Below are 12,710 nucleotides of genomic sequence, written 5' to 3' on the forward strand. Positions count from 1 at the left end.
TTCTAGCTCGATGCTGACCTCTTAAATGGTGTCTCATTACAATTCTTTTGGCATAATTGACAAAGCGGATAATCAGTGCCACTGAATTGCTTCTTTTTTGTCAATAATGGCAAAACAACTTGAAACACTCCCTCCATTTACAGTAATCTGTAACATTCAAAAAGTTAATCTGGTTTTACGTTCAGAGCATTAATTGATAACACAGCACTGTCAGTTGAGGCCCAAAATGTAACTTTGTGAGGGCTGCATTGTTTAACATACCTGTATTAAAGTATAATTTTTAAAGGTCAACTTTTAAATATTTTTCAACTATCTGCCTACCTACATAATTGTTCTAGGTGTGTCATGTTTGGTACCATCGGTGTTTGTGGGAGAAAGGGCTTTCAAATGATACCCAACTCAACCCACTTTCAACAACACTATTATCAAAATGTCCACCAACCAGAGGACCTGAAGCTGGGAGCCAAGGGGACATCAGAGGGGACACCACCGAAGTCGTGATTCTGTAGATTTTTATGAATCAAATGATACCTCCCTTACCCTTCTAGCGTTAACATGCCCGAGGAATTACACATGCTCCCAAACTAGAGAGAGAAATAGAATCACAGAAATGTGGGGCTGGAAGGGACCTCCAGAGGCCATCTCGTCCAGCCGCCTGTGCTAGGTATCTGCATAACCTGTTCTTGAAACTTCCGCTGATGGGGGAGCTGTGAACATGACAACACTTGGGGGACGCAGTGTCTCGTTGCAGATGGACACACCGAAAAGGGCAACGTTTATTAGGGCAGGATTAGGTACTTGGACTTTGCTAGACCCTGCTGGCCTCCCTGGCCGCCTACTTGTGCTTGTGGGGGAGGGGCACTACCATGGCTGTGCGTTGCCTGGTTTGCATATGGCTGGGGTGGTTTTCATGTCATACTAACATCCTACCCAGGGATCTCTGGGGAGACTTTAACAGAGCATCTCCTGGGTCTGGAACATTTGAGTCTGGACTTTGGCAGAGCTACGCTATGTGAGGACACAGGGAGCAGAGCACCCACTGGGGCAATGGTGACTTTACCTTCACCTTAAGCAAGAGCTTTGTACCGCAATGTGAAGTAGAAATATAATCAGCAAATGACCCAAGGCATCTGTGCTGGGAGTTACTGACAACCGCCTGTGGGGTGCAGAGAGCTATCTGTGCCATGGATTCCCAGACCCCTCACAAGCCAGAGACCTTTCGTAAGACGCAGTGTGCAGGGGAACAGGGACGCTGTCTGAATCGTTACCTCTTCTCCACAGCCATTTCCACACTGGCAAATGAAATCTTGCCTCGGCAGCTCGCACTGCCTTTCCCACAAGGCTATCCAAGCATCCTGATAATGCAGGGTAGGGAAGGGGTCAGCCCCATGAACTGGGAACATTCAGGCTCTTGCTCCAGAGCAGTGAATGACCTGAGCTGACACGCGAAAGCTGTCCTGAAGCAGCCTTCCTCATCCAGGGTTTTAACACTGTCTACACAACAATAAAACACCCACAGCTGGCTCAGGCTCACAGGCTCAGGCTGCAGGGCTGTAAAATTGCAGTGTAGATGTGCAGACTCGAGCTGGAGCCTGGACTTGGGGACTCCGCGAGGGGGCAGATCTCAGAGCCTGGACACCAGCCCAAACCCAAACGTCTACACCACAATTAAACAGCCCTGCAGCCCAAGCCTCACCAGCCCAAGCCAGCTGACATGGGCCAGCTGCGGGTGGTTCATGCAATGTAGACATACCCTGAACTGCCAGCAACAGAGATTTCAGAATAATCCTTGACGCTAGATCCTTCCACAGCTATTTTCAAGCAGCTCGAACACAAACGCTGCGGCTGGTGCTAGCTTTTCTCACCGGGACCAGCTCCAGCAGGCCTTGCAAATCTGACAGCTTTTAAAGAAGGGTTTATTTACTTTTTTTAAACTCCACATTTTTTGCAATTCCCTCCAGGAAACTGCAGAAAAAGCCCCACTGCAACTCTGTCCTGCCCACTGGGCAAACAGGTATTTTCCCCTGTGTTTTGAATGGAGACAAAAAAGACAGGATTGTTAGTGTTTCAACTGCAGCATCATTGCAGCTTCCAGTGTTCGATCAGATCTGATCACGACAGCAGCCATGGCTCCAGCACCTGAACCAGCCACAATTGCTGGACTGCGTTCCAGCAGAATCAAAGTTAGCAGTTCTCAGAAGTGTATTACTTACTTGCCAAGGCAGGAGATACCCCACAGAGTGCTTTGGGATGTCCTGTTAAATCAGGATGGGGGAACAAACACAGAAGAAAAGAAGCAGATGCTAGGAATCCGGAGAACATTCCTTGTCCAATTACAAAGATTTCTAAAAAATCAACACAATTTAGGTCTAAAATGCTGAACATAAGAACGGCCATACTGGGTCAGATGAATGGTCCATCTAGCCCAGTATCCTGTCTTCCAACAGTGGTCAATGCCAGAGGGAATGAACAAAACAGGGCAATTCCTGAGTGATCCATCACCTGCATCTTGCAGTGAGAGGCTTAGGGACACCCAGAGCATAGGGTTGCACCCCTGACCATCTTGGCTAATAGCCATTGATGGACCTATCCTCCATTAACTTACTTAATTCTTTTTTTAATCCAGTTATAGTTTTGGCCTTCACAACATCCCCTGGCAAAGAGTTCCACAGACTGACTGTGCACTGTGTGAAGAAATACTTCTTTTTGTTTGTTTTAAACCTGCTGCCTATTAAATTCATTCCATGACCCCTGATTCTTGTGTGAAGGGCTAAATGATATTTTATTATTCACCTTCTCTACAATATTCATGATTTTATAAACCTCTATCATATCCCCCCTTAGTCGTCTCTTTTCCAAGCTGAAAAGTCCCAGTCTTATTAATCTTTCCTCATAGGAAAGCTGTTCCATACCTCTAATCATTTTGTCCCCCTTCTCTGTAGATTTTCCAATTCTAATATATCTTTTTTGAGATGGGGTGACCAGAACTGTATGCAGTATTCAAGGTGTTAGTGGATTTATATAGTAACATTATGATATTTTCTGTCTTCTGGTCTAGCCCTTTCCTAATGGTTCCTAACATTCTGTTAGCTTTTTTGACTGCTGCACATTGAGTGGATGTTTTCAGGGAACTATCCATGATTACTTCAGGATCCCTTGCTTGAGTAGTAACAGCTAATTTACACCCTATCATTTTGTATGTACAGTTGGGATTATGTTTTCAATGTGCATTACTTTGCATTTATCAACACGGAAGTTCATCTGCCATTTTGTTGCCCAGTTACTTAGTTTTGTGAGATGCCTTTGTAATTCTTCACAGTCTGCTTTGCATTTGAGTAATTCTGTATCATCTGTAGAATTTACAACCTCATTGTTTATCCCTTTTTCCAGATCATTTGTGAATATGCTGAATAGCACTGGTCCTAGTACAGATCCCGGGGGACACCACTATTTACCTCTCTCCATTCTGAAAACTGACCATTTATTCCTACTTTGTTTCCTCTCTTTTAACCAGTTACTGATCCATGAGAGGACCTTCCCTCTTATCCCAGGACTGCTTACTTTGCTTAAGAGCCCTTGGTGAAGGACCTTGTCAGAGGCTTTCTGAACACTCAAATACACTACATCCACTGGCTTACCCTTGTCCCACATGCTTGTTGATGCCCTCAAAGAATTCTAATAAAGGGCTACGGCATGATTTCCCTTTACAAATGCTGCATTGACTCTTCCCCAACAAATCGTGCTCATCTATGTCTGATAATTCTGTTCTTTACTATAGTTTCAGCCAATTTGCCCGGTATTGAAATTAGGCTTCCCAGCCTGTAATTGCCAGGATCACCTCTGGAGCTTTTTCAAAAATTGGTGTCACATTAACTGATCTAAGCCATAGGTTACATACCACAGTTAGTAGTTCTGCAATTTTATATTTGAGTTCCTTCAGAACTCTTGGGTGAATACCGTCTGGTCCTGGTGACTTATTACTGTTTAATTTATCAATTTGTTCAAAAACCACCTCTACTGACACCTCAATCTGGGACAGTTCCTCAGATTTGCCACCTAAAAAGAATGGCTCAGGTGTGGGAAGCTCCCTCACATCCTCTGCAGTGAAGACCGATGCAAAGAATTCATTTCGTTTCTCCTCAATGGCCTTATCCCCTTTGAGTGCTCCTTTAGCACCTCAGTCATCCAGTGGCCCCACTGATTGTTTGACAGGCTTTCTGCTTGTGATGTACTTCAACAACAACTAGAAATGTTGATGGGAAAAGGTATGAAAGGGAGACAAAGACTGAAATAGTCCAAACAAAACAGCTTACTGATAGAACTCAAGATCATGCTTGGTAAACAAGAAAAGTGTGGGACCAGAAATCAGTGAACCAAAATTGGTGTGTTGCAAACTAGGCCTAAATGGTGGACAAAATAATGAGAAGATGGGCTATTCTGTCCCACCATTCCCTTTGTGGGTCCTTAAAGAAAGAATCTTTGGGGAGAAAAATTGGCTACTGGAGCGAGCTATAAAACTAAACCTGGGTTCAACAAAGAATTAGTAAGTTCATTGAGGATAGGTCCATCAATGGCTATTAGCCAAGATTGGCAGGGTCACAACCACATTCTCTAGGTATCCCTAGCCTCTAACTGCCAGAAGCTGGGAGTGGATGACAAGGGATGGTTCACTCAGTAATTGCCCTGTTCTGTTCATTCCCTCTGGAGCACCTGGCATTGGCCTCTGTTGGAAAAAAGGATACTGGCCTGACCCAGTATGGCTGTTCATATGTTCCTAGGTGAGCTTCACCATCATGGCTGCCACCCCCACAAGTTTTTGGAGCCCCGACCTCCATTGTTCTGATCCTGAGACAATTCCTGACCAGACCAGGACAGAGAGAGGGACCTAGGTGACATCATGACCTCTACCAGCCCCAGCTGAATCCAAAGCACCACCTGGGATGAAACTGGATCGGACTGTAACACCAGCTCCAGTCCATCTCTGCTAACCTCTTCTCTTTCCCCAAAGGACAGCTATTATCATCTTGAATACCATCTGGGAGATTGTCAGATAAGATGCTTTTTCCTTCTAAAACTCTCTCCACCTAAAGGGAAAGGGAACAAGGGATGTTGTTAAAAGAAAATCCTATTTAACACTTTACATTCAAACACTAACTGTTTCTCCTTCTTTCCTTTACCTTTAATAAAAGGTTTAAAAGGATGTTTAATGGTGCATTTACCATGGGACTAAGCAGGCTGAGCTCTCTGGGTACCAAACCTTGTTTAACACTGTTTGATGCTGGACGGTGACTCGGTTACTTTAACACCGTTAGCCCGTATAGTCTATCAAAATTAATACCGTAGGCCCATATCTGAGCTGTCATGGGGACATCCGCGTGAGAGACACCGGGAGTTCTCCCAGGACTGTAGTTCTTTAGCTGGAGGATCCCAGGAGGTGTTGCTATCCCAGGGCAGCCTCAGAGGCTCACTTTGAAATGAGCAGTTAGTAAATCTTTGATCCCAAATATGACTGAAAATGCAACTGGCCCACAAACAGCAAATGTGCTAAATCCAAGCCCAGAAGCACGAAACGAAAGATTTTATTCCTGCTCTAAGTGCAAATCTCAGCACTTGCTGACACAATTGAATCACTGGGGCCCTCCACACTCCCACAGCGGGGCAATGGCTCGATTTCTGCACTGGGGCTGGCCTGCACAGACCACACTATAGTGCTGGATGTGTATCGACCATGCGCCCACGAAGCCACATACTGCTGCTAGGGAACCTGAGGTCTCTAGGAAGTTCAGCTGAGACCCCATCTGTGTCTTGTGGGTAGATAAAGGGGTGCAGCAGAACTTTTCAAGAATGAGTGGTCTGGAGAGGTTCCTCAGGCCCAGCTGTGCTCCTCTGGGTCTCAGCTTCCCCTGGCTGGGAGCTGTACAGGGCAGGGGACAATGGGGACTCTGCACACGGCCCGGCAGGATTTGCGGTCACAAGGAATGAAAATAAACAACCACCCGCAAAAGGTTTTCCCCACCAGTGGATTGTGGGGTCTCTCCCCAACCGGCTGGGTCTGGGCCTGCCACACAGCTGAAGTTCAGGCTCTCCCTTGTACAGAGTCCAAGTCAAGCAAGTGCCAGGCGGAGGGGACGGACACGCCTTGGGGTGGGCTCAGCTGGGACTCTCCCCATTCCCTGGCAGAACCACCCCTGCTCTCAGATCTGAAGCAGCCAGTCCATAGGGTTGCGGTTTCACCTTTCTATTTCTGGCACCATCTTCCTCCTGCTGTCCTCAAGCCTCCCACACCTGCTATGCTGAAACCTGAGCCTCTCCTTCCTAGGACAGCCTGACAAGCTAGAACAGATGCAGCCTAACACAGCCCTCACTCTCACCCTCCTTTGGGGGCAGAGGGATAGCCCAGCAGGGCGTGGGTTGGAGAGCTGTGCACAATCACAGATAACTCCTGCCACTTGTTTCACCCCAGAAGTGCCTCACTCTTTCTCATGGGACAACTGGGCTGGCCAGAAGCTGACTGGGTTTGAAGACACTGGTGTCTATCTTCTCTCTCATGCGCCCATCACCAGGGCTGAGCTTAAACATGGGCGGTGACTTCACAAAGGCAGAGAGGGAACAAGGATGGAGACAGAAATTCCACTACCCTTCCCCCTTCTCTGGGCTGGGTGTAACATGTCTTCCCCAAGCTGGGGTGACAGCTTGCTTGACCCTCCAAGTGGCAACAGGGACCTTTCGATTCCCATGAACAGCCACATGTGTATGTCTCTGCAGCCCCCTCGTTCCTAGTAACTAAGGAACATTTGCCTTCAGAATCAGTTGCCCTTGAAAGGACAAAGTGGTTTCTACTTTGCTTTGCCAATCCATCTGCTCCTCTGTTGTTGTGATTCAGGGTGCTGGAGTGGCTGCACCGCTCCCTTGTGCTGAACACACCAGGGGCAGGTATTGTTTGCTGATTGGAGCTTTGTGCTGGAAAAGGAGAAATTGCCGTGGTCTTTTGGGGTATGTCTTCACAGCCCGCAGCAGCGAGCCTCCCCGCTCGGGCAGACAGACTCAGGCTTGCACTGCCATGCTACTCCTACCTGCGTACACACTGCAGACCGGGCTCTGCACCCACCTTCTCCCTGGGCTTCAGAGCTGAGCTGCAGCCCGACCTGCAACATCTACACTGCTATTTACATCACGGTAACGTGAGCCTGAGTCTGTCAGCCCGGGTCAGAGCTGTGTAGACACACCTCAGGGGTTAGCAAAGCCCTAGGCACCTGCTCTCAGAGATGGAGAATGCTCCCCGCCTGGCACAGCTGGGGACCCTGCTTTGGAGCAGGGCTTGGGTAGTGCTGGGAAGGGAGGGGAGGAGAAAACACAAGGGGTCAGAGTCCAATGACCAAACAGAGTGCCTTCCCCATGAGGCCTCTGGGAAACACAACAGCGTCCCTTCCTGAATGACCAGCTGCCACTTCCTGCCAGCCACTCCGCCCCGAAACATCATCCGGGTAGCAAAGGGCCATCTCCAGAGCAGGCTGCTGGCCCTGGCGGGAGAAGGAAGCAGCACAAGGGGCCAGCGAGGGGAGAGACTCTTCTCAGCATGGGCACTGGGAGAGCAGGAGACAACTGCTAGGTCTTGCCGTATAAACAGAACCAGAGAGTGTTTCAACTGCGTTTCAACCTTAGTTTTTAACCCAGTTAGGATGTGGACCAGTCCCACCTGGCCATTCAGCACAGGGTGGATATTGAGACCATCAGGCGGGCTACCTGCCCGGCATGGCAGATTTTATAACATAGAACACACAAAGAATTGTTTCCTGGTGGAAAAACAGAGCATGAAACAGATGGAGGACAGAGTAATTCTCCTTGCCGCAGGAACTGTGGGGTGAGGTTCTTTGGCTTGGCTTATACAGAAGGTGAGACTAGGGGACCCCAATAGTCCCTTGTAGCCCATCTATGAAGAGAGATGAGCAGACAAGAAAGGGAAGAAAACCATCTAGTTGAGTGTGCAGGAGAGAAAGCCAACCAACCATCTGAACCGTTTCTAAAGATAAATGCCACATTGTCTTGGGTGCAAATACTTATGAAGATGCCACGTTACAACCAGTAGTGAATCGGATTTCTCTTGATAGGGCTCCAGAACCATGTCCTGCCTCAAGGGAAGGGAGAACACGTTTGTGTCTGTGGGGAAGAGCTCCAGTCCTGGGCACGCACCGAAAGGTCTGGAAGGTATGTGCCCATGTGCAGTGGAGCCCTGGGCGACTCCCCCTGCAGGACACTGGCCCTCACAGGCAAGTTTGCTTTGCAGAATAATTTTGAAAGCAGATCAGGCAATAGTTGTGTCCACTGTGCTGCTCCCTCCCTGTTCTTATCCTGTGTTCCTCACCATAGTGCCTGAGCACCTCACTGCTCCGGCAGCAACCCACCGCCCTGCCTTTTGTAGCCTCTCCGTCCCCCTCAGCTGCCTGCCCTTGGCTGGAAGAGCCCCCCCATAAGCTGCTGCCACAGGGTAGGACCAGGATGGAGTGGGCAGGAGAAGCACTTCATCACTGTCAAGGGCACAAATAAGTAACAACTCAAATACGTCCCTCTCCCAGAACCAGTCTGCCTGATACAGAGAGAGGTCATGATGCCAGCTTACGATCCTTTCACGGCTCAGCTGTGGGAGAGTCTGTTCCCTGGACTTCGTGCGGTGCCCCCTTTTGCCTTTACAAAGGGCTGGGATGTGCTGTGCTCTGCAAAGATAGCCCTTTACCAGGCTGGATTCCCTTGGCAGAGCTGTGTGAGTGACCCATCAGCAGAGCCATGGCCCAACAGGAGAGACACAGTCAGTTCCGGAATAATCTACAGCACAGGAGAGCAGGTACCTTTTCGAGGGGACTTTGGACCCCCAAGACCTGCTCATCCTGATACACATGCTCGTGCCCAGCCACCGCGAGACCCAACACTGCTCCCTGCACACCGGGAGGAGCTGGAATTGGAGGTGCAGCCTGGGCTGGGAGTCTCGGGAACATGCTTTGTGCGCGCTGCTGGTAACTTCCAGTCTCAAAGGCCAGCAGTTGCTCAGGAGGGCAGAGTCAGAGCGCTCCGGAAACTCTCTCCATCAGGGGGACATGCAGAGGGAAGCAGTGGAAGATCCCTGAGCCCCAGCCCTGGCACCCCACAGAGTTACAGGTCTTTCCCACTCTTGTCCCAGAGGCCTCATGAGAGCCCATGGGGCAGCACGAGAGCCATTTCCTAAGCTGTTCTGATGTAATGAAACTGATGCAGAAAGTGCAGGCCCCGCAGAAGGAGCCAGACACCCCAGAGCAGCAGCAAATGGGAAAAGCAGAGAGGTCTAGCTGGCCCCTTGCCTTCAACTGGCCCTCTGAAAATGGAAGGCAAGCTAGGGGCCATGCCCAGTACTCTAGCCCCAGAGCCTGCTGGGAGTGCAGGAGGAAGGTGATGAGAGAGCTCGCCAGGCAGAGCACAGGTCTGTCTGGGCAGCAGAGTGTTGTGGAGGCAGAGATGTGCAGAAGTGCTATCTCAGAGTCTCCAGTTTTAGGACCCATTGATGTCAACCCACAGTCTAGTCAGGGCACATTAGGAGTTTTGCCCCAAGAAATATGGTTTTAGGCAACACCTCGAACGAGTCTAGCGTACAGCAGGCTGTTTGCTAGGACCCCAGGCAGCACGACTGCCACTCTCCACCGGATGTGCACTGGCTCACAGAAAACTCGCTTGCCAGGGGGATTTGTGCCATGATTTTGCAGGGAAAAGAGTCCATAGCCCCTTGGACCCATCTCTCCTTCTTCTCCTGCAACTCCTGCCGCACAGGACTACCCCAACATGCTAGATGCCAGCCACACAGGCAGGAGGATATCGCCTGCCCAAAGAGCCAGCCATGAACGAAGACTGGCTCACAACCAGTGTGACTGTGTTCAGCTACTGCAAATGGTAATGGCACTGGGCTGGGAGCCAGGAGACCTGGGTTCTGTTCCCAGCTCCACCCCAGACTTCCTGGGGGACTTTGATCAAGTCACTTGCCTCTCCGGGCCACAGCTTCACAAGCTGTGAATCCCCCTGGGAATTTACACTGCCCATATCTCCACACTACCTGACACCGTGCACAATAGCAATGCGAGCCCAGGCGAAGGCCTCCTGGGGAGTCTCCAGACCTCCCTCCCAGGGCTTCAGTCCTTCACTGCCCAGCGTGTGTGGCGCGCCCCATGCACAAGGCAGGGGAGAGGTGCCTGTGTCGACAGCAGGGCTGGCGGAGTGGGAAAGCAGGGACAACAGCTGGCAAAATCCCAACAAGAAACCCACTCGCTGGTTGTCAGACCAGTTCCTCAGAGTAAAAACAAAGCCTCTTAGCACAACACACTAGCATCCAGTTATTGTTCCTTGGCTGACGTGTGCAAGTGACCGTGAGCTCTGCCCCAGTTCCATGGAAGTTACACCCCTCACAGCAGCCCCGCTAGGCTAGGGGGGAGAAAGGGCTGGGGCAGGGTGACAGGAAAGGAACCTGCCAGCCCAAGACCCTGGTGTAGTCCAAGAGGCTCTGTCCCCAAAGGTTTAGTCTACCTCATGGCACCCTGCACACAAGGAGCTGGTAGCCTTAGTCTGTGGCTCAGTAACTCGGCCTTTCCTGGCAGCCTCTCCACTGTGCAGCCCCAGCTGTCCAGCAAGGGGGAGTGAATGATTCATCCCGAGTTCACCCTTAGATCTAATCCTGGCATTTCACCCCAACCGCAGCGCACGGAATGCAGCCTGCTGTCTAGCCGGCTCTGCCCAGCGGGCAGCCCAACCTCCAGCGCAGGGCATGTTCCCCAGCCAGCCCGCCCAGCTTCCCAGGCTGTGTCCTCAGTCCCCGAGTCCACACCCAGTAGCCGGTGCCTGCAGGGCAGAGAGCTGCACAGCAGTTACGCAGGAGAAAGTTGTAGGCAGTACAAAGCCTTCCCTACCTTCCAGGGTCTGGCTTCCTCTCTGCGCTGCTCTGCCCGTTGCTCTTCTCCACCTCCTGCAGCAGGGCTGTTTGGACGGGGCTGTTTCTCCCATCACTGCTCGTGCTGTCCGTGTGCTGAGGCCCCCTGCAGTCAGACTGGGACCTGCGTTTCATGGCCTGGAGCTGTGCAAGCGGCACGATGTCACAGCCCTGTGGCCGGTGCCATACTGTTTGCTGGGTGATGGCGTTGTAGTAATAGAAGCGGTTGTTGTTCTGGTCAAAGAGCTCCCACCATTGCTTCTGGTCCGACTGGCGAACTCTCAGGTTGGGAGGTGGCTCCCAGCCGCACTCACCGGTGGCCAAGTTGACATACATTCGCTCCCGAGAGCGGGGCTCGATGATCTCCACCCAATCCGAGCTGCAACAGAAAAGAAAGGCACAGTCAGACTGGACTGGGGGCACAAGGCAACGCGAGGGCATGCGGCCAGCTGCCTGTCAGTCCCTGGGCCAGGGCTCGGGGTAGGAACAGGCAACCAGGCTCTGGATCAGAAACGGTGCTCAGTGTTCCAGTGACCTCTGTGAAGGGGGAGCTATATTGGGCTGACACCTTTTTGGTGGAAGGAGGCCTACACAGTCTTTCACATCCTACTTACTGTTTGGACCCGCAGGACAGTAAAGTCCCGGCTGCATGTTCAGCTGGAGGAGCATGGGAGGTGTCAGGTTGTTACAGTCACTCCAGCACCGCAGGCAAAGGGAGGCAGCTGTTCAATCCTTAACAAAGACACCTCTTTCCAAAACAGCAGTTAGTCACTGACACTGGTTAAACATGAACCCGGGTTTAAAACAGTGTGACCAACACTCTCTTCCCCACTTAGCTCCGCTTTCCCTTGATTAGCCATTTGTTTCATACACACTCGTTCTCCAGTCACGATGGAGCCTGCTGTCCTCCAGAGGGCCTGATTTCTCGTCTAACAACACAAGAAGAAAAACCCCTTTGTTTTCAGCCTGGTCTTCCAGGCGCTATCAGAAAATGCAGAGAAGGGCACATGCCCTTTCAACAAAGCATCTAATAGCTCAGACTGCCTTTCTGCTGAGCCGATGAGGATCATGCAGAGGGGTTACAACAAGCCAGAATGGCAATGGCAGGGCAGAGCACCCATAGGCTGGGGGCATTCACGTCTAAGAGCCAGGAAATGCCAAGCCATGGCTCTCACATGCATAAACAAAGGCTCCAGGTGTGACCCAAGTGTTGCTGCTTTGTCAGGGAATTTGCAGCCACCACACATTGCACAGCTGCAGGAAATCGGGCCTTCAGGACCGGCCCTGCCCACAGATTGGCATCTGCCTACAAGTGTGAATTACAGCCTATGTCGTTCAGTGCCGATCTGGTGAAACAGAGCGTTGCTATTTCAGATTCAAAGTGCCCTATTTTGATTTAGCTGAAGTGGGATTTTTATCACTGACGTTAATGGGGGAACTGAATGTTTCACACTTGGCCACTCATTTAAGTGCCTAACTTTAGGGTCCTGTTTCTGAAAGTCTTGGCCTTCATCCCCATGCAGTTTGACCAAGGGATCTGCAGTCTGCCCGTCTCTGAGGCCTCTTCAAAACTGTATTGAATTAAAAGCACAAAACTGCTCAGACACAACACTTGGTTCACTTTCATCTGAACAAAGGGCTGCAAGAACTCCTCTCCTCTGCACAGGTGAGTCAGGAAGGAGAGGGCTGGATCTGGAGAGACCAGCCCATAAGATGACTCCGGAGAAAGGTGACTTCAGGTCACTTCTTTCATGGGAAGGAGCTGGCAAGA

The 12,710-nt window shown here is 50.6% G+C and overlaps 1 protein-coding gene across 3 annotated transcripts in view; it reads right to left on the reverse strand.

The window, feature by feature from the left end:
• The window catches only part of LOC140897389 (rho GTPase-activating protein 39), a 121,283-nt gene that overhangs the window by 58,813 nt on the left and 49,760 nt on the right, over positions 1-12,710 (reverse strand). For all 3 annotated transcript variants that reach the window (XM_073309978.2, XM_073309976.2, XM_073309977.2), the window contains exon 2: positions 10,920-11,318. In XM_073309978.2, the coding sequence (XP_073166079.1) occupies positions 10,920-11,318 (399 nt within the window). The remainder of the gene's footprint in view (positions 1-10,919; positions 11,319-12,710) is intronic.

The sequence above is a fragment of the Lepidochelys kempii genome, chromosome 13, assembly GCF_965140285.1.
Source record: "Lepidochelys kempii isolate rLepKem1 chromosome 13, rLepKem1.hap1, whole genome shotgun sequence".
Lineage (NCBI taxonomy): Eukaryota > Metazoa > Chordata > Testudines > Cheloniidae > Lepidochelys > Lepidochelys kempii.